Source organism: Anolis carolinensis, chromosome 4 (assembly GCF_035594765.1).
Source record: "Anolis carolinensis isolate JA03-04 chromosome 4, rAnoCar3.1.pri, whole genome shotgun sequence".
Taxonomy (NCBI): Eukaryota; Metazoa; Chordata; class Lepidosauria; order Squamata; family Dactyloidae; genus Anolis; species Anolis carolinensis.
In genome coordinates this window covers 132836377-132858770 of record NC_085844.1, presented here as the reverse complement: position 1 = coordinate 132858770, position 22394 = coordinate 132836377, and the positions used below count along the sequence as shown (strand labels likewise).

At 39.5% G+C, this 22394-nt stretch overlaps 1 protein-coding gene across 3 annotated transcripts; it reads left to right on the top strand.

The window, feature by feature from the left end:
- The first annotated feature begins 3830 nt into the window (after nt 1-3830).
- Nucleotides 3831-21949, top strand: dele1 (DAP3 binding cell death enhancer 1). 3 transcript variants are annotated; one of them, XM_062977834.1, is made up of 11 exons: nt 3831-3983; nt 4093-4186; nt 8913-8985; nt 9132-9267; nt 9449-9589; nt 12509-12570; nt 13884-13974; nt 17938-18080; nt 19390-19551; nt 21134-21275; nt 21494-21949. In XM_062977834.1, the coding sequence occupies exons 1-11, from the start codon at nt 3947-3949 to the stop codon at nt 21721-21723; spliced, it is 1311 nt and encodes a 436-aa protein (XP_062833904.1). In that variant the 5' UTR covers nt 3831-3946; the 3' UTR covers nt 21724-21949. The 3 variants fall into 3 exon arrangements, with proteins under 3 accessions (XP_062833904.1, XP_062833906.1, XP_008107197.1); XM_008108990.3 differs by having other exon boundaries at nt 3832-3983; nt 9446-9589; XM_062977836.1 differs by lacking the exon at nt 9449-9589.
- The last annotated feature ends 445 nt before the right edge of the window (nt 21950-22394 follow it).

Sequence of the window (22394 nt, the reverse complement as noted above, 5' to 3'; positions counted from 1 at the left end):
GAGGCATAACCACAGCAAAAGAGGGAACAATATTCTCTGATAAACAATGGGGCTTAGCTGTCAGGACAAGAGCGCAAACCCAAAAGGAGAACACTGCTATTGTTGAACTCGACGGGGAAGATAATTGGGGAAACGAACTGAAACAGTCTTATGATGGAGATCAGTTGATCGCATCCAACGCAGAAAAGGGGGAGCAGAAGGGGGGATTTTGGTTTGTGAACAAGAAACTGTATATCCCAGCAACATTAAGGATTAAGATTTTGCATCGTTTTCACAATAACCAGAGCGCTGGTCATACAGGAATTACAAAAACAACAAAGGCAATAGCAAAACATTGCTGGTGGCCAGGGATGAGGAAGGACATAAAGAATCATGTTGTTCAATGTGATGATTGTGCCAGAAATAAATCGAGAGGAGGGAAGCCAATGGGATTATTACAAACAGTAGCAGAACCTACCAGACCTTGGGAATGTGTAGCTATGGACTTTGTGGGGGAACTACCGGTTAGCAAAGGACATCGTTATATTTCGACAGTATTAGACCTGTTTTCTAAACAGGCCCACTTTATAGCACTGACGAAACTACCATCAGCCGAGAAACTAGCTGAATTGTACATAAACCACATTTACAAACTGCATGGATGTCCCAGTAGAGTGGTCAGTGACAGAGGAGTACAATTCACAGCAAAATTTTGGGAAAAATTCTTGGAAATGCTAGGAGCAGAAAGGAGTCTAAGTTCTGCTTTTCACCCCATGACAAACGGGGCAGTAGAACGTACTCAGCAGACACTTGGGCAGTTCCTTCGAATGTACTCTAACATGAGACAAAATGACTGGTCTAGGTGGTTGGCTTTTGCGGAACTAGCTTTTAATTCGACTATACATTCAGCAACAAATAAAACCCCCTTTGAAGTGGTTTACGGGTATGAAATACAGCCTTTGCCCCAGTTGCCAAGATGGACAGAGAATGAGGAAACAGAGGCAGGGAAATGGAAAACGCAAATGCTAGAATGCTGGAGTCAAGTGACTGCATCCTTAAAGGAAGCACACAAAAAGTATAAAGCGTTCGCAGACAGAAAGAGGGTGGAAGGCGATAAACTGGATAAAGGAGATCTAGTGTGGTTAAGTACCCAAAACATCAAATTGGGGCTACCTTCGAGAAAATTGGGCCCCAAATATATTGGACCATTCAGAATACAGGGTGTTATCAATGAAGTAACTTTCCAGTTGGCATTGCCAAAAAGTTTAGGAAAAATACACCCAGTATTCCATCGCAGCTTGCTGAAAAAATACATGGGGACTTTGGACAAAATGGACACATAGAGTTATTGTTTGATTTGTTTCAGGATTATGATGAAAGAAGAACCGAAGAGGAGGACGAAGAAAACGAGGGCGCCATGTCATGGAGCCAAATCCCAGGGCTGAATTTCCAAGCCCTGAATCTGGCTTCATAACATAACATAAATAACCCTGCAAGCACCTGGCGGGAGAAGATAAAATGAGCCTGGGAACTCAGGGTTGAAAGTATAAACAATTATAATTGATATAGTGTGGGAATGGTAGTAATGTGATCCAGAGGGCGGGATTTGATGATGATATTTGCGTGTGGTATTACGTTGCATCAGAAGTGATAAAATTGAATGTATGTAAACATTAGGTCATTCTCGACTTTTCCAAAGTCATGTATTCTTCAATAAAGATTGGATTTGAGAGCAGCTATCTTTGATCTGCGTTCAGACTGGTCCTTTGAAGTGAGCCTGACATTACAGTATTTACGTAGTGCATCTTGTACATGAAATGGGTAGGCTAACCAGGGAAATCTGCTGAACCATTTGGGTTGAAATTTTTGATGCCTCTTCTTATCCACAGGAAATACATATCCTGGCAGTGGAGTCTGTGGGTGTTGCATTAATTGAGCTTTCACTTGGTTATCAGAAACAGTATTGTTCATACAAAGCCCAAGGTCTAACAATGACACAGCTTCTTGTCTTTGCTCCTATTCCACGGTTTCTTTGGCAGGGTTTGGATTAGCTCAGTGATTCCCAACCTTTGGCCTCCAGGTGTTTTGAACTTCAACTCCCAGAAATCCCAGACAGCTTACCAGCTGCTAGGAACTACGGGAGCTGAAATCCAAAACACCTGGAGGCCCAAAGGTTGGGAACCACTGGATTAGATGAACCAGTGGGAGACACTGCAGTTTCCTGTTTCCACCTGCAAACCAGGTCAAATCCCCCCTTCCCCATGCCTTAGGCCAGTGATTCTCAACCTGGGGCCCCCAGATGTTTTTGGCCTACAACTCCCAGAAGTCCCAGCCAGTTTACCAGCTGTTAGGATTTCTGGAAGTTGAAGGCCAAAAATATCTGGTGACCCCCAAGTTGAGAACTACTGCCTTAGGCTTTGCCTGCCAGCTGCAGGTAGACCAACTTGGTTGCTTCCACGATGTCAGCTATTGCTGCTATTGCAATGTAAATTGGTAGAAAGGTAGGGAGTGATAGTGTGAATAATCAAAATTTGGCTGAGGTAGTGCTTGCAGTTCTAGAGAGTCTAATTTTTGTTTCTCATAGACTTAGCATGGGGATTTGGTTAACCAGTTAAAATTTATGAGTAAACCAGGTTTTTCTTTTTGACCTGGAAAATTTCAGGGGTGGTTTGAACCCCTAAACCACCCTCTTGGCTACGGGCTTGGAATCTACACCATATCATATACAGTACAGTCTTGCTTATCCATCTTCGCTCAGCCAACGTTCTGTATTATCCAACGCAATCTGCCTCCCGGCCAGATCCACAGCTGTTTCTCTAGGCAGGCATGGATCACAGATATTTTAAAATCTTCACAGGACTTCTTTTTACGAATTTCACTTATGACAATGTTGTTACTGTAAGTCCATTTTATGCAATTCTATCTTTACTTAGTCAATTTTTTAGTAGTCAATGTTTTTGTAGTCAATGTTTTCAATATATTGTGATGTTTTGGTGCTAAATTAGTAATTACTACATAACGTTACCATGTATTGAACTGGTTTTTTTCTGTCGATTTATTGTAAAACATGTTTTGGTGCTTAATTTGTAAAGTCATAATGTAATTTGAGGTTTAATGGGCTTTTCCTTAATCCTTCCTTATTGTCCAACATTTTCACTTATCTGACATTCTGCCAGCCCATTTATGTTGGATAAGCGTGATTTTACTTCAAGTTTGCCCATGCCTGCTCTATTGTATGTAGATTCCTACATCATATATATCAGTGATTCATGGCAACTGCTAATGGATCCAAACCTGCTCAGAAGAGATCCCACAAAATGCAGCAAAAGCCAACCTCTCGTCCCTCTCTCTCAGACACCCCTCCATCCTGCCACTCGTCACACGAAGTGGGTTCATGCGCTTCAAACATTTCTATTCGGGGTTGTACAGTAGAGTCTCATTTATCCAAGCCTCGCTTATCCAAGCTTCTGGATTATCCATGCCATTTTTGTAGTCAATGTTTTCAATACATCGTGATATTTTGGTGCTAAATTCGTAAATACAGTAATTACAACATAACATTACTGCGTATTGAACTACGTTTTCTGTCAAATTTGTTGTATAACATGATGTTTTGGTGCTTAATTTGTAAAATCATAACCTAATTTGATGTTTAATAGGCTTTTCTTTAATCCCTCCTTATTATCCAAGATATTCGCTTATCCAAGCTTCTGCCGGCCCGTTTAGCTTGGATAAGTGAGACTCTACTGTACTTGGGTATGAAGTTGAAGCGTCGTGTTCCGTCTGAAACCAGGGCCTCCTACTTCAATCCGGCGCCTTCCTCGTTTCGAAAGGGAAAGGAGAGACAGGCGCTTCCGCTCCAAGCGGAAGTCAGTTTCCTCAGAAGAGGCGCGTGCCTCGGTTGCGTCGGAGTGGGCCGGGCCCTCTCTATGTCCCGGGAGGTCTTCGCCAGCCAACGCGCGGAAACATGTTGTGGCGCTTGCTGTGGAGCCTCAGCCGAGGAGGTCAGCCTTCGTTAAAGAAGGGGGGGGGGGGTGTTTTTAGCGCCTCGCTTCCCTCTCTTTGCTTGACTCGAATCTCTCTTTCTCCTTCTCTCTCTCTGTGTCCCTTCAGTGAGGCCTTTCGGAGGAGGAGCCGGTCTCTCCCGCCCGCGCCTCGTGGCCCCGGCCCAGGCCCCTGAAGGGGAGCCCGCCCGCCCCGAAAACAGGTGAGAGAGGGGCCCAGATGGGCCAGAAGCAAAACACTCTCACTGCGCCCTGTCAGGCTCCTCCTTGCAGTTTGACAGCGCTTTCACCACCAGGACGCAAGGCTACGGCATACAGGGAGGCGTGGGGCCCTTCCACACAAAAAATCCCACAACATCTGCTTTGAACTGGGCGCCCTTCCACACAGCCATATAACCCAGAATATCATGGCAAAAAAAAAATCCCCACAATACCTGCTTTAAACTGGGTTATCTGAATCCACACTGCCATATATTCCAATTCAAAACAGATATTGTAGGATTTCCTGCCTTGATATTCTGAGTTATATGGCTGTGTGGAGCCCCCGGTGGCGCAGTGAATTAATCCGCTGAGCTGCTGAACTTGCTGACCGAAAGGTCAACAGTTCAAATCCAGGTTTTAGCGCCTGCTGTTAGCCCCAGCTTTTGCCAGCCTAACAGTTCGAAAACATGTAAATGTGAGTACATCAATAGGTACTGCTCCGGTGGGAAGGTAACAGCGCTACATGCAGTCATGCCAGCCACATAACCTACCGTAGGAGGTGTCTGTGGACAACGATGGCTCTTTGGCTTAGAACTGGAGATGAGCATCAACACCCAGAGTCGGACATTAGACTTAATGTCAGGGAAAAACTTTTACCTATACCTTTGTGGCTTTATTACCTTAAAAGCCCTAAACGGTTCTGGCCCAATTTACTTGTCCAAACGTATCTCCTCCTATGAGCCAGGAAGATCCCTAAGGTCATCTGGTGAGGCCCTGCTCTCGGTCCCGCCTGCCTCGCAAGCATGGCTGGCGGGAACAAGGGACAGGGTCTTTTTGGTGGTGGCTCCCCAGCTGTGGAACACTCTCCCCAGAGATATACGTCAAGCCCCAACCCTTCTGAGTTTTAGAAAAGCCCTGAAAACATGGCTATGTGCCCAGGCTTTAGATGATTAAATGATAAAGATGACCCGGACTGACTTATGGCCACAGTACGAGGATATTGGATGAATGGATTTAACTATATGTTTTATATTTTTATATTGTTTTAAGTGTTGTAATTGGATTTTATTCATTGCTATGTTTTAAATGCGTGTAGGCATCAAATTGTTGCCAATTGTGTATGCCTCCCTGAGTCCCTTCCGGTGAGAAGGGCAGGATATAAATGTTGTAAATAAATAACAAATATGGCTGTGTGGAAGGGCTCAAAGTTATCAGAGGACCCTTCCACACAGCCCTATATCTCAGAATAACAAAGCAGAAAATCCCACGATATCTGCTTTGAACTGGGTTATCTGAGTCCACACTGCCATATATTCCAGTTCAAAGCAGAAAATGTGGGATTTTGTTCAGCTGTGTGGAAAGGGCCTCATATAATCTAAAGCAGATAATCTGGATTATATGGCAGTCTAGAAGGAACCTTGGTGATAATCAAAGTTCTATGAACCATAAATTCCTATGAGGAGTGGCTTAAAGTGCTGGGTATGTTTAGCCTGTAGAAGAGAAAGCTGAGAGGAGGCATGATTACCATGTTTAAATATTAGAAAGGATGTCATAAGGAGGAGGGTCCTGGAGACTAGGACCCCCTCTATGCTGCCATATAAAATCCAGATTATCTGCTTTGGACTGGATTAAACTGAAGTGTAAACCCATATAATCCAGTTCAAAGCAGATAATGTGGGTTATCTGCAGTGATCATCTGGATTATATGACAGTGTAGAAGGAGCCTTGGTGATAATCAAAATTCTGTAAACAATGAATCCCTATGAGGAGTGGCTTAAAGGACTGGGTATTTTTAGCCTGCACAAGAGAAAATTGAGAGGAGACATGATTGAATATTTGAAAGGATGTCATAAAGAGGAGGGTCCTGGAGACTAGGGCTCCTTCTACACTGCCATATAAAATCCAGGTTATCTGCTTTGAACTGAATTATATGAGTTTACACTGCCATATAATCAGGTTCAAAGCAAATAATCTAGATTTTATATGGCAGTGTAGAAGGGGCCTAGAACTTGGAGCAACAGATTCAAATGACAGGAAAGGAGATTCTGTGTGAACATTAAGTAATTGAGCTATACCAGAAATTATGTCATCTCCTTTGCCTGTATTTATTTATTTTGTTTCTTTAATAATGCTGTAATATAATGGAGATAATTATACTCTACTTATACAACCCAATAAAAATAATTTTAAAAAGGAAGAACTTCCTAACTATTCAATATGGAACTCCTGGGGGAGAAGAGCGGTATATAAATTAAATAAATAAATAACTCTCTGCCTCGGAGGTTAGTGGAAGCTAATTCTTTGGAGGCATTTAAACAGAGGCTGAATAGCCATCTGTCGGAGGTGCTTTAATTGTGCTTTTCCTGCATGACAGAATGTGGGTGGACTGGATGGCCCATGCAGTCCCTTCTAACTCTATGATTCTATGAATAATACATTTTATTTATTAACTCCCCCCTCTTGATGGCTCAAGGCAGGCTACAACAAAGTCAAAGAAGAAAGGAACATAAAATATATGTAATAAATAACATAGATAAAGATGCAAACATTTTTTAAAAGCCATTGTAAAATGACAACTCCCAAGATTCCATAGCCTTGGACCATGGCAATTAAAGCACTGTCAAACCCTGTAAGAAGGAGTCTGAGAGGGAGCCTACCTCCATGAAAGGAGCACAGTATCTCTCCCTACTCTTTTCAGGTCTCAGTAGAGGTTTAAAAAATAAAGAAAATAACCAAACGTATTCCCCCTCAACTTGGTTCAGATGTAACAGGAGGGAATTGAGCAAACCCCCCACTGGATTATTAGTATTATATTTATTTAAAAACAACTTTTTTTCTCTGAAGGTGACAAACTGTAGTAAAAACAGTACTATACACAATGTAAAATAGTAAGAGTGTACACATTACATTAGAATTCAATCATGTGCTATTAAAAATGAATAATAGAAACCATAAAAAGCAATTGAAAATATATAAAAAACATTACACAGCACTCTCTAGTTTAGTTATAATTTTTTCTTCTTAAAAGTCTACCTGAATGAAAAGGTTTTAGCTTGCTCCCAGAAGGACAGCAGGGAGGCCTTTAGAACACACGCCTCCAATCCTTACTTGAAAGCTTGAGTTGGGATTTCATCATCCCTGTGAAAGATTTCATAACTTCATTGCTGACATTCAGATTGAATGTCTGTCAAGATACAAACATGAAGTATTTTGAACTGTGCTGTTGACGTTGATCTGTGGTGTATTTCCCCAACAAAGGTCAAAAATGGGACCTTGTCAGAATGCTAAAACCTTCAAAAAAGGGATATAGATCTCACTCACTCTCTTCCTGAGTCCTGCATAAGGACAAAGGTGGAATAAAAACCAAATAAATGAGTAACATAACCCAACAAACATTTTTTCTCAGTGTCTTGGTTTATAGGTCTGTTCCTAGAATTATTTGGGGCATTTGATTCAGAAAATTGCATTGGACAGACCACATCGGCTGTAGCTTCTTAGATATGTTTATCATGGTTTTCTATGGGTGAGCAGATGGTGACTGGTAAACGGCATGTTTTCTGTATCTCAAAAATTAGAGCTGATAGGTGGAAACTGGTGCCATTTTTGAATGAGCAAGTCAAATATACCCAGAAACAGAGCTAACATTTAAGGCATCAAAAATGTGTGTCAGCCAGTGTTATCTATTTACATATCTTCATATGTACTATTATAAAGATGCGAGAGTAGTATTCTACCTTATTATTATTATTATTATTATTATTATTATTATTATTATTAATAATAATAATAATACTCTGCTTTATTTCCCCGGAAGGGGATTCAAAGCAGCTTAACATAAAAGCATTAGCATAACCATTTAAAATATACAAATATATGGACAATAAAACAGGATTAAATATGAATAGTATTTTTAAAAAATCCCAGTTAAAAATTATTGAAACAAATTCAAAGTACATTACATGTTTCAGTATTTATCTTTTGGTTGTAGGCTATACAACATTGTTTCATTTTCCTTGCTAGGTTATATTTGGATGCTGTTGCATTTGCATTTCATATTTATGATCAACCCAAACAACAGCTCCCTCTCATAGTTCATTGTAATTGAGGCAGGCAGTCTGTAGAGGCCCACAGCCTTTTGCTTTCCCTGGACCTCAGAGGGTACTATTGATACCCCAAAAGACACTTCTGAGCTTGAAAATATTACTCTTCATGTAGCCTAAAACAGCTTGTAAAGTTTGGAAATGTGGCAAAATTGCCCCCATTCAATTTTAAACCAAACCTGGGGAGATCAGGGTATATGGGGTTCTGGACACCAGCCATGGGGAGGCTCATAGGACCTGTAGGGTGCATTTTGTCCATCCTTGCATAGCTCACAGGATTGGAATTTGGGATACTAGTTTTAGCCAAACCTGGAGGTATAAAATCCCACTCACTTTTTGCATCTTTCAGTTCAGGCAATAAAGATTTTCTCAAAACAGAGTTCATAGCATATCTCCTTTCCCAAGAAGCTAAAAATACAACAGGAAAAATATACATGGTGATTTTTCTCCTTCCATCCATAAGAGAAATTGCAACAATTTCCTCACTAGCATTAGTCTGTGTGCATGTCCTTGAGTACTCCATACACATAGACTTGTTCCCCAAATTTAGATGCACCCTGCGTACAAATTTATTCTCCTAATTCCATATTATTTTCTTTTGTCTTTGTTCATGGAATTGATATGGCAGGCATCAAGAGCGCAAAGCTGGTGGATATGGGAACCTCTCACATGTCTACAGTCCCTTGGATGCCTTTACCTTGGTATGTGTCAGGTATTAATTCTATCTGTCATCAAATCAGAGTGGCAATTGCTTGACTTGAAGATAGTGAACAGAACATAGGAGTATATAATGAAAGTGTGTAAATGCTCCATAAAAATTGCTCCAATGCTTTTTCTCCTTTGTCAGAGTACTCTGGCTGTTCTTACTCTGGAGTTAGTCAAGCAGGTCCGGCAGCTGAGTTCTGTGCAACCAGGCAGAAGAGATGCCGGAGTTCGAAAGCTGGAGGGCCCATTTGCTGTTCTGCCTCAGCATCAGCACTCAGGTAGGTTTGTGAGGGGATGGTGGGACCGAGTTTGGACAGACTGGACAGCACACCTACCATTCAATTTGAATGAGGAAAAATACTGTGTTTTCAGTTGTTTGGCAAGCTATTTTGTTAAATGAGAATCCAGACAGTGGCATCACCTATGAACTGTGTGTGTGGTTTTCTCTGCTTTCAGAAGCTCCCACAACACCACCTTCTTGCTCCAGTGGCCAAGAGGAACAAGAGGTTTTCATAGGAGTGGGCTCTGGATGTGAACTGAAGAATCCACCTTCCAATAAAAGATCACAGCCTAAAGAATATCAGCTTCCTTCAAACACAGGTGCAGATCTCTATTCTTGGGAAGCTAAAAAATAATGTTAAGCTGTTGCCCCAGTTTTCCTGAAAGGGAATCCAAGGTGGTTAACAAAAAACTAAAAACAATATTTAAAACACAGGAAATCAACAAAAACAGCAATACATTTATAAAAAGAGAAGTAAGGCATTTATCTTGTCCCAGATAGAATAAAGAGGATAAAATGCATTCAAATATTTAAGCAAATACTTTCTGTCTCATAGCAAATAACATCCATTAAATCCATATCAAAAACAAAACTGGAAGAGATCTAGATAGCTTCATTTGTACCGTGCCATTCCCTAAAAACTGTGACTCAGTCCATCCATATCAGATGTCATCACTACATCTTTGGGCAGTGAGTTACACAGCTTAGCTATATTAAGTAATTCCTTTCACCTACCATCATTCAACTTCAGTAGTTGACACCAGGTTCTGGCATTGTAAGAGGGAGAAAAGTGTTTATTTTCTCTGTATCATAAATAATGTTATATAGTTCTACCATATTTCCCCCTTGTGTTTTTTCTAGACAAAATAGTCCCAGATTTGTTCAATGTATTGTTGAAGGCTTTGAAGGCCAGAATCATTGGAGTGTTGTGTGGTTCCTCTGAAGATGCCAGCCACAGATGCAGGCGAAACATTAGGATAAAATGCTGCTAGAACATGGTCATACAGCCTGGAAACCACACAACACTCCAGTCCTAGATTGCACTTTCCTGATAGGACAGTCTGTTGAACATGTTGGTTTCCTGTACTTTTTCCAGTTCTACAATAACTGGACCTGAGTCCATTTCACACTACACAAATATGATCTATGTTCTACTTCAGTTTCCCTGGCAGCATCTTGGTGTTTGTACTTTGGTCAGAGGAACAAGAATTGATCTCTGTTTAAGAATTCTAAGCACCCTTCTCCAAACTGCAGATCTAAGAATTTTGAAGGCTGCATCCATGGCAATTAAAGTGGAGCATAGCACTTTAATTGTGTGACATGAAAAAGCCTCAGAACTATACACAGCCTTCCAGATGTGGCTGCACCATGGATTTGTATAATCATAGTATGATAATTGACAATTTTATTTTCATTCCCCTTTTTAATTACGCCCAGTATGAAATTCAGCTTTTTTTACAGCAGCTGCACAGTAATTGACATTTTCATCAAGCAGTCTACCAGAATCGCATGATCAGGGTTTTTTTGTCAATCACAACCAACTTAGATCCATCAGCATACATGAGTTGTGATTTTTTCCCACCCAGTATGATGTCTAATGGGACAAAATGAACTCCTTACCTTGAGTCTCATTCACCATTTTACAGCCCATTCTCCTTGTTTGGTGAGATGCTTCTGGAGCTCTTAACAATTAAAATTTCTTCTCATCCTAATTAATTTGGTAAATTTGGTCACATCACTGTTCAACTCTGACTGTAGATCATTTATGAATGAAATCTACTAGTCCCAATACTGATCACTAAGAGAACCAACTGTTTTCCTCTGAATATTTACTGGATCCCTTCTTCATGTCCTTTAACCAATTTTCAGTACATCTCTTATTCTATTACTGTAGTTTCTTGAAGAGTCCTTGGTAATTCTTTGTTAAAAGCCTTTTGGAAGTCTAATTAGAGAATGTCTATCAGTTTGTCCTGTCTATGGTTTTATTTAAATCTTAAATTAAATCTTTTCTGTTCTTATTTATTTTTATACTGGTTGTTTTCTGATTATCTGGTACAGTGGCTAACCCTAAGATTCTACTTCATATTTTAGTTAAGAGAATAGCAATTTTGGGTTCTATTAGAACCCTCGGATGGATACCATCTAGATCAGGGCTTCTTAAACTTTTCCACTTGGGCCCCTTTTTGGTGCAAGAAATGTTTTCATTACCCGGATATATAAGTATATTGTCAAATAGGTACAAAAATAAAACATCTATTGATTACAAACCAGCATTTGCAAGGCTTGCTAAAAAGGCTGATTTTCCTTTGTATCAAATACAACAGAAGCATCTTCTGCAGAATCCACTGTAAACAGATTTGTGTAAATGTCTACAACAGCCACTAGGTGATGTTGAGAAAACATTTGTTGTTGCCAAATTTGGGATTTAGATAATTTAAGAAGGGGTGATCTTGACCAATTATTGAAATTTAGGAGGCCACGTTGACACCCCATGCCTGGGTTGCTTTGGTGAATTGCATTCTCTTCAATACCCTGAGGGCAGAGAATTATTATTTTGTCTCCAAGTCCTCTCTAAAACACGTAAGAAACTTGTGGTAGTGTTTCAGAGAAGGCTACATCATCATCATCATCATTATTATCCCGCTTTTATCTTTCAACCAAGATGCAAAGCATCTCACAGCACTAAAAAGGAATAATGCTATTACAGATGTTAAAATACAATTAAACATACATCAATGACTGTTGCATATAAAGTATATGCTCATACACATACTGCTGCTCCTCATAGAAGTATGTGAACATGCTAATTGAATGTACATCCTTGGTCACAAGTAACCCTCTGTGACTTGGCATAGTCTTCCCTCTAATCTGGTGAAGCAGAATATAGATTTCATGGAGACAGTCTGATCTGTAAGGTTGATTGCATGGTGTAACCTGGATCCCAGTCTCTTCTGCAAAGGTCCAAATGTGTATGACATTCTCCCTTTTTATCAACAGTTCTGTAATGTGTACACAGATTACCCACTCATGCTGTGTGCACTAGTCAAGTTAGCTGTTGGACTCAGTTCTCAGTCACTGGATGTACAAGAAGTGGGTAAAACAAGAGTTGGTTGTCCATAATAAAATGTGGTTGAAAATGCTACTGATTGAGTAAAAGACCTATTGTTAAGACCAAAATACATGGCAAAAAAGCAAATCTCTGATGGTCTGATCACCTGCTACCTTTTTTTTAATTTCAGGGAGCTTCTTCTTTGCATCTAGTACAGACCTTGAACCAGACTTATGCCAATTGCATTTGCAGGTACTGCAACCTAACTCTTTTTGGTATGGGCTCTAGCATGGATTATATTCACAGGTTTTGCTATCATTTTGTGATAATGAGCAAGGGAGAAGCCACTGTTCTTCAGGGTGGGAAGCAACCATAATGTGATAGGTGGACATGCTTTCATAAAATATTTTGTAAATGTTCAAGCTGTTCAGGAAACAATTGTGTTATTGACAAAATGTTCTCACTTTTAGTCAATCTTTTTTCCAGTTTTGCGATATGTATTGCAGTATGTATATCTACCACTTGATGGCACCAAAGCATTGAAATTACATATTTCAGACTTCATACCATTTCACTGATAAGTAAAATATTTTTAATTGTCGAGCTTCAACATGTGGCTACCTGTCAGAACTTTCTGAGATATATGAAAGTGTTGACAGCAATGTTAAGTCATAAGAGATACAATATGGTCTTTTGATATGTTTCCCTCTAAAAAGAATTTCAAAACAACTAACAGGAAGTAGACCTTGCTGAAAAGATTCTAGCTGTTGATAATCGAAGTACTAACAAAAGAGAAGAGACAAAATGGAAAAAAACAGGACACAAATGAAGACGTACAGTGTTGTTACATTCAGTTTTGCAACTTCTCCCCCTTGAAGTGATATTTCAACTAGTGATAGTTCAACTGGTGTCCCCCCCCCCCAAAAAAAAAGCATAGGAAAAAAACTAAAGTACCGTATCGTAGAACATATGTTATTTAACTGCCTGTGGTTTTATTATCGATTGATCTGTATATTGTGGTACTGTAAGTTGCAAGTCAAGTTTGCATCTCGACGCATACATATGTGTGCTTGAGTTTAAATTATGAAACATTTATTCCCATTGACTATCTAGCAATGACTAACATCCTCACATATATTTACAAACTGGTACAGTGGGTCAGTATGAAGTTCACTATCTCTGTCACTGTTATTTGGGAAAAGGATAGGAAAATATCATGATTATATTGTCACAGTTTATTCTCACAAGGCAGCTAGATGCTTTGGAGCTAGGGTATATTCCACAGCCTGTCTCAGAAAAAAGTAGTTGGCCAGCAACCCTGCCTGCTTGCTTGCTTTCCTTTGGGACAGAATGCCTTGGTGGTTACATTTGCAGGTTATAAATGAAGCAACTGCTAAAGAACAACATTTCTTGGTGAGGAAAATAATAAAAATAAATATTGGTAAAAGGGATTGAGATTTCCTAAACTACTTGCACTGTACTATGGAAGCTATGGAGGTGGTTGGCCACAGATGTATAGAACTATAATCTATGCACAGTGTTGATTGTTTGCCTCTTCTGTGCAGGGCAATGTGGCAGAGGTGTCTGTTAATGAAGCTGCTTCTCAAATGGAACAGGTGATTCAAACCAGCATTTCCATGGCATTCAACATTCTCGGTAACAGCTTATCAGGCATATATATACTTTAGCTTTCATTGAAAAGAGGTTTGAATGTGTTTATAATATAGTTTCTGAGGAAAAGCCTAGAAGGTTGGAGAAACTTGGCTAATCAACAGGCAGCTTGCAACCTACTGTGATGTTATGCAGTTATATTTTCCTCATTCTGATTTTAATCATGCTGTCCTCACAGCTTCCATTGCTCTTTAAAATACCACCATAGCACTCAGTGCAAGTACAGCCTACCTCTTTTTCAGATGCAACATTCACTAACTCTTTACCCCGTTCCTATTACTTTTCATCTTGATCTTGCAGTCACATAATCTTGATTTAGCCCCAGTGTCTTGGTTGGCCAGTTCTTTGTACAAAGCAAGTGGCTCCCTATTGTGTAATTCATGAACCACTGGGGTTGCAGATAGTTTGTGAAGGGCTGTACTAATTGATCAGTGAGTCACTGATCTGCAGAGGAAATGACTATATTGACTACATTTTTCCACTTCTACTCTGTGCCTTGTGTCAGTGGTAAAGCACTCAATTTCTAGGCTGAGTTTCCCAGCATCTTTAGTTAAAAGAATCTCCAGTATCAGTACTAGGAAGCACTTGTATAAAGATCTTAGGAAGCCACTGTTGAATTATAAAGCAGCTTCATATAAGTGAGTGAGTGACTTTGTAATGAAATTAGATATTTTCATGTGTCTTATCTACTGAACTCAACAGATGCTTCCAAATCAGGTAAGAATAAGCAAAGGAGACTGGATGGATATGATGTATATAAACTGTGTTGTCTTTAAAAAACACAAAGCAGTCTCTTATTTCACTATACAAGCAGATCCCGAATTACGAACTAGATAGGTTCTGTAGGTTTGTTCTTAAGTTGAATTTGTTTGTAAGTCAGAACAGGTAACTGTAACTCCAGCTCTGTGTGTGTGTGTGTGTGTGTGTGCGCGCGCACACACACACACACACACTTTGGATAGCATAGGGAAGGGTTAAAAGTCCTGTGACATTTGTTTTGCTGTCTGTTTAGAAGATTTTACCTCACTTTCTGTCACTGATAATGGATTTTGAAAAATTTGGCTTGTGGAAACGAGAATTGGTAAAAAAAAGTTGATTTGAGACACCTTTTCCTCTTTAAGGAATGAATTTCCTTTGCAAGGGGTAGATTTCTCTCACTTCCTATTGTCTCATTCCTGTTCTTAACTATGATTTGGATGTTTGTAACTCAGGGACTGCCTGTTCAATAGTCAAGTTCTAGCTACTTAAATTTATCTGTTATAATTTATCTACTTCTTCATACACTAGAATGTGGAAGGGTAGTGCTCATCAAATAAAGGGTAGCAGACCCCCAACTCATGACTCATCTGTTTACAAGAACTAGGTATTATGTGCCTGCCCACCCAAGGCTCGATTTTTTAGTCTTCTCAGTAATTCTAACTTCCTTTGACTTTGAGAAATTGGTTTTCATACGTCCCCTTTCCATGATTTAAATTTTGACAAGAAGTGGCTGTTTTGGACATCTCCATGGAAACATCCATTTTCAGATAAAGCACTCTTTGTGGACTTCACCCATGAACCTTGAGTTACAGGATTGTATTTCCAGGCCACATTTCCTAATTAATTATTGTTGATTTCTAATTGAAAAATAACAGCCAGTTGTGCTAACTCTATTGTTTCCAGAATACAGACACTCTGGAGTGGGGAGAAAATGAAATGTAACAACACCTGGTTTTTATTTTTGCATGTACTTTTGTGGCTATAAGTTTAGTTCTTTGGCTCGATTACAAAGTGATACTGAATGCTAAGGCGTAATGTATATTTACACAATTGTAGAAGTAAGATGGAATATAATAGGATGCAAAAGTCATGATCCTTGCCCTAAATTTTCAAAACTCTCCAAAATGTGATACAGCTAATTCAGATCTTTATAGTGGTTGATTTGTTATGTGTGGAAGCAGTAAATCTGCTTCCCAAAGCTTAGCTTTCCAAAATTCAAAACTCTCTGAGATTTCTTTTGTTATACCTCCAGTAGTGAGGACTATGTTTTAATATATGTAGTGTTCCATAAAGCCACTGTCTTTGTTCATATGTCTCTTAATGTTTAAATAAAATCTTTTATAATTCATTTTCTCTTTGTAATCTTCCATTGTAATTTCCTTGTTCAAGGACCACAACTTGTAAATCATTTGCTGGGTGTTGGGGAGTGTTGAAATGTTCTGCAACACAAGTGCTTTGAAGATTTAGAGCAAGGGTCATGGTTTACATCCCATTATATTCCATCCCACTCCCATAAACTGTATAAATATATCTTATACCCAGTCCTTTACTATCACTCTGTGGGTTTATAAACACATAAGCTCATGGAAGTATATAAACTGATTAGTCTTAAAAGTTTTCTTCTTTTTTCCTACCCTTCTTCTTTTTTAAAATTTTGAGTGAAATCAAACATTTACATTTAACAGCATTTTTAAAAAATGAAAAAACAACAAAGTGTGGCCTTCATCCACTTCATGTCAGAAAGCACTCTTCATCCTTGTCACAGTTGCCCAGCCCTACTATTACCCAGAAAACCAGGGTTCTTAAAAGCCCCAGTGTGCTTGAATCCAAAAATAAATGCACCAAAGATTTTTATTGCTGCAGCATTTATACAATTCAATAGGGCAATTAGCAGGTCATTTAAACTACATCATTACTATGTTACTGATTAGTAAATCGCATTTCTTTACACGAGCCTCTTCAGTGAACATCCCATAACAGTAGTTTATTGAATTATTTCATTGATTCATTAGCAATGCTAACCCTGGAAATGTGAGTTACACCATTATAATGAGCTGTAGGTTACTAAAGTTCAAGATGCCCCCTAAACCTGGCTCTGTTTTAACCCTATTCAACTAAGGCCAACCAGATCAACTCTTTAACTAATGCCAAGTTTCTAGTTAGTATTATACAACCAATAAATTAAACAATATTTCCTAATCTATATATATAAAAGAGTGATGGCATCAGAGCAGCGGACAAAACAACAAAACTACAGGCCCCCCAACCTCGAAATTTGACAACACAACCCATCATCCACGGCTCTAGGTTGATACAACAAAAAGAAAAGAAAAATAAAGTCCTAATTAGAGGGAGAGGAATAATTGTTTTTATCCAATTGCTGCCAGTTACAAGGCTAAGTTCCGCCCACTTGGTCTCCTAGCAACCTACTCAGCCCAGGGGACAGGCACAAGAGTTTGGAGAGACCCCTAAGGGCCATCCAGCCCAACTCTTTCTACTATCCAAGCATTCACAACACATGGACAACGTATAAATACTATACAATACTACACAGGTACATAGACCCCCTCTACCCTCACCACTTTCACAGTACACAAACAACCAAATGCATACTAAACATAAAGACAACCATACAACAGACATTCAATACCACCACTACCTCAACAATTTCTCACCAACACCACCAGACAACGCCACAGCAACGCGTGGCCGGGCACAGCTAGTACAATCTATAATATCACAGGGCAGCTATCATTTTGTTTGATGAGAGCTTATTCTTTTGCTAAGAGTGAGCTTTATCACTGCATTAAAAATAAAATTCTGCTCTGTTTTATTTTTTTAAAATGAGATAGCAGATTTACTTTTTTTCTCTTTTTCTAGGTTGTAAAGAAATCTAATATGAAACTATATGTGAATGCGCATTGTAGGACATGGGATTGGCACACTTCATATTTTACTATCTTCCCTCTTCCCATTTTTATCAACAAACTAATCTCTAGCTCAGTGGTTCTCAACCTGTGGGCCCCCAAATGTTTTGCCCTTCAACTCCCAAAAATCCTAACAGCTGGTAAACTGGCTGGGATTTCTGGGAGTTGTAGGCCAAAACACCAGGAGACCCACAGGTTGAGAAACACTGCTCTAGCTGATAGCTTTGAAGTTGGATGTTGTCTGTTATTACTATTTTCCTAGGGCTTCAGTACATGCAAGAAGGGCAGCACAAAATGGCTTTTTCCTGTTTCAAGCTGGCTGCGGACAAGAACTACAGCAAAGCCCAATTCAACGTAGCAGTCTGCTATGAACATGGAAGAGGCACCAAGAAGGACATTACCAAGGTCCTCCAGGTCCAGCTATGTTAACTGGACTGTGTCTTGCTTCTATTTGCTAAATACTTGTCAAAGAGTGTGTTATTAATCATCTGAAATGTTTAGTGTTAACCAGGATAAATGGGAATATTGAAGAGAGGAGGATTAATATCAGATGAGAAAAAGAAAAAGTGAACACTTGTAGACATACATCCCCATTGGGATATCTAATTTGTCATTAACAAAAACAGTGCTGGACTTAGTCGGCCTTTGGTCTGATCCAACATAACCCTATATATTCATAAGCCATGTAAGGGAAAGATTTTTAATGAAAGAATACTGCAAGGATCCAGAGATAAGACATAATTTGGAGTTTCTTGGGAGATTCTTTATTATTCACTCACCCTTTCCATAGTTCTTTCTCTGTGCCTCATACTGGGATAACACTCCTGGCAGTTTTAAATTCTGCCAAATTTAATCTGTGTATTTATTATATTATTATTTAGTTGCGATGTTTTTTTATTTTGTCATTATGTATTTTGTATTATGTTTTTATTCTTGCTTGGCTTTATATTTATTTGTTGTAAGCCACCCCAAGTCCTTTTGGAGAGGGGAGGGGGCGGGATATAAAGATGATGATGATGATCATCATCATTATCGTTTTATTATCATCATTATTATTATTATTTCTTTTGCCTTGTGTGGGACTGAACCACAATGATCAACTTTAAATACTGGCAAGGCTTCACGAGGTTTAAGGGAGGAGGATGGGAGCTGTAGTCCACCCACACCCAAAGACCTATGTGTCTTACAACCAGGAGAGCCAAATGTATTTCTGGTGCGTCCATTCATAAAACCCAAAACCAAACAATGACTACTTCTAATGTTTATCCTTACAAAATACCTTATTTAGATTTGATGGCACATTCAAATAGTGCACATAAACCCACCTACATAAACGGCTCAGAGTAGCACAGAATTCTAGCTGGTGACCCAGTTGTTCCTGCCGCTTAGCCGTGGATCCTGCTTCTAGGGTGGCCCTTGAGGTCTCTCACCCAATTCGCCTACGTTCGGTTCCATGCGGTTCCCAACTAGCCTCATTCACAAGACCTTCAAACCCTCCCCCTCAATTTTGGAGGCCTCCTGAATGAGACCATCTGGGAATTGTGTGCAGCTAGGAGCATTACATTCAAGGACAAATCCATTTTTTATAATGTGCACTTTAAAAATGGAGGTGTTCATTGCATTAAATGATGCAATGTTATACTCAAGTAAATACGGGTATTTGTTTTCTTTATATAATATAGCATCCCTCTTCTCTAATGTTATTTGTCTCTAGGCAGTCCTCTACTATCAACGGGCCGCTCTCCAAGGGCATGCCTTGGCCCAGTATCACTATGCCAGATGGCTTGTTTGCAATTGCCCCTCTAGAGACAGCAATGGAAATATAAAGAAACCAGTTGATTTGCTGAGCCAGATAGCCACACCAAGGCTAACCCAGGTGACTATACATTAATAGAATCCTGCTGTAGTCTTCAGGAGAAATGTGGGCCGTCCAAAAGAATTGTTGGAAATTCTGAGTAACATGCAAATTCCTCACGTTACTCACAGCAGATTATCTTTGTATATACCATGATAGGATGTTGAGCTGCCAACCAGATTTCTTTTAGCCAATGTAATGCAGTGTAAAGTGTGCTGCTTCTTACACTTCATTATTTTTACGGGGCACTAATGCCTAGAACATGCATCACAAAGCAGAATTTATCAAACCTGGATGAGATGGGCCTAAATCTATTGTTTATCTGCATCATAAATATCTTTTCATTGGAGATTCTCTGTCATTTATGCAGGGGCCTTCTCATTTGAGACAGTTATTGATCAAAATGCTATTTAATTAGACATTACATGTTTCAAAAAATATAATCTTCCACTGATGTATAAAGAAATTAAATATATTTGTGCAATAAAGAGGGAATAATTGAGGATGTGTCTACATTTCAGAAGTAATGCAATTTGACACCACTTTAACTACTTTGGCTCAATATTATTGAATGTATAGTTGGGTTAGGTGCCAGCACATTTGGCAGAGAAGGCTAAAGACCCTCTAAAACGACCATTCCCATAATCTTCAAACATTGAGCCGTTACTGTATTAATTCTGTAATGTATATGCACCCTCAGTCTTAATAAACATGTGAACTCTGGTTCTTTGTAAGGTCCGTGAGATTTACACTCAAGACCTAAAAGTGTTTTTTAGCTGGAACATTGCACTGAGTGGATGCCAAATATGAAAAGAGAGCACAATCTTTCCAGTTGTCTTTGGGGCAGGCACAAAATATTGTACCTTAAAGATTTGAAATATGACCATCAGAGTGCAATCTTTATACAACAACAGAGAATTAAGCAAGAGTGTGCTTCCCAATTTAGGCAGGTAAATAATATGGCCGCTCAATAGAAACATTCATTAGCAGAATAATTGAAGTTTGAAATCATTTCAAAAAGATGGTCAAAATATCTATCATAATCCATAGATGCACAGTATACTTACAATTTTGTAATTTCAGTTAAACCATTTAGGCCCATATTATCCTGGTAGTACAGAAATCGCCACAGCACTGCTTCCCAAATGAGCAGGTTTTGTTTTGTTTTCGTGTCAGGAGCAACTTGAGTCGCTTCTGGAGTGAGAGAATTGGCCGTTTGCAAGGACGTTGCCCAGGGGACACCCGGGTGTTTTTGATGTTTTTAACATCCTTGTGGGAGGCTTCTCTCATGTCCCCGCATGGAGCTGGAGCTGATAGAGGGAGCTCAACCGCACTCTCCCCAGGTGACCGAATATGAGAAGCCCATACTCTTTTGGTTGCAGAACAGTGGATTAACACTGGCCCAGGCTGCTGCTACTGTTATGTCAAAGTAATGTGTAGATTGGGCTTTGGTTCCAAAGAAGCCAGTTTGTGTGTGTACCTGTGGGCTGCTAGAGAATACTTTTAGAAGGTGCATAAATATTGGAAATTAACAGATGCATTAATGTTGTTTTCTTTTTCCCCCTCTATACCAATGGTCTTAATGATATGTGTTTACATGCAGAATTCCTTGAGAAGGCATCATTTGGATGTTCGCAATGAGAATGACCTTGGAATCCACAGAAGACGTCAGCAGCAAGCAGATAGTACAAGCTGCAAGGCTGCACAGAAGAGAATGAAAGTAACAGTGCAGGAGGAGATAGCAGGTACTGGGTTGGGGGGCCTGCTATTGAACCAAATTAGTAAAGATCTGTAGACGGAGGGAGCATGTGCAAAAAGAAAGTGGCAACACGGTGGGTGATTTGGAGCAAGATCAAAAAAGAGTAGACATCTGTAAGTGTTCTGCAAACCTCATGGTGTTTTCTCTTGAGAATGTAGATTATTACCATTGTAACAATTGTGTGATATTCTCTTTGTTTCCTAGGTATGGAGAGATGGCGTCCGTTGGTACAAGCAGTGGGAACTTTTTCATCCAGTCCCTGTCTTCAGGACCTAGGCCAGCCAGTCTTTGATGTACTTCGTTCCTGGAGCACAGGAAACCTCAGAGATGGAGCAAGTGGCTACATAAACTGTATGCATAGTCCTGTTTTCTCAGATGGCCTCACCCTCAAACTGCCATCCTTGGCTTGGTCCCCAGGAGCAATAATAAGCTAGCATGGCCAATGAAGAAACATAATCTTCAGATATCTAGAAGATGATGTCTACATCTGGCTGGCACCATAATCCTTTTAGGAACAAATCATGTGGGCGTTACATACGTGTATTTCCCTTTGATTATAAATATATTATTTATTTCTTAATCAGTCTTTTAAAAATTGCAATGAAGGTGCTGAATAATGAATAATGCTGCCAAATAAAACAGCACTGGAATTCTATCCTATTTTATCTCACCTGTATTTCATTGCATAATGGTCACCAATGCATAATAGTTGCACCCCCATTTTTTGGGTGGCAAAATTGGTATTTCTGTATTCCTCGCCTAATAGCTGCAGAGCCATTTAGGGCTGATTCTCCCTCCCTTTCTCCCTTCTCCAAAAGCAAAGCAGTTTAGAAACTATGAAATGGAGATCTCTGGAGCTCCACTTTTCCTTCCTTTCTCCAAATATTTCAGATTTTGTAAAATGCCTTGCCTTTGGAGAAGAAGGAAGGGAGGGGAGATCTTCCTCCTCCTTTCTCCAGGCAAGACAGTACTAAAAAAACAAACAATCAGAAATGGAGTTGTTTGTTTAAGGCCGGACTATCCCTCCTCTTGTCTTGGAGTTAAGGAAGTTTATTTTGGGTTTTTTTTTTCAAAAAAACAGAGACTGAAGAACAAAAGGCAGATT

Excerpts from the sequence above, each read along its gene's own strand:
- dele1 (XM_008108990.3), top strand. The coding sequence starts at position 3,947 with ATGTTGTGGCGCTTGCTGTGGAGCCTCAGCCGAGGAG. Across the intron at positions 3,984-4,092 it reads GTGGAGCCTCAGCCGAGGAG|TGAGGCCTTTCGGAGGAGGA; the intron begins GTCAGCCTTCGT and ends GTGTCCCTTCAG. Across the intron at positions 9,268-9,445 it reads GCCTCAGCATCAGCACTCAG|AAGCTCCCACAACACCACCT; the intron begins GTAGGTTTGTGA and ends CTCTGCTTTCAG.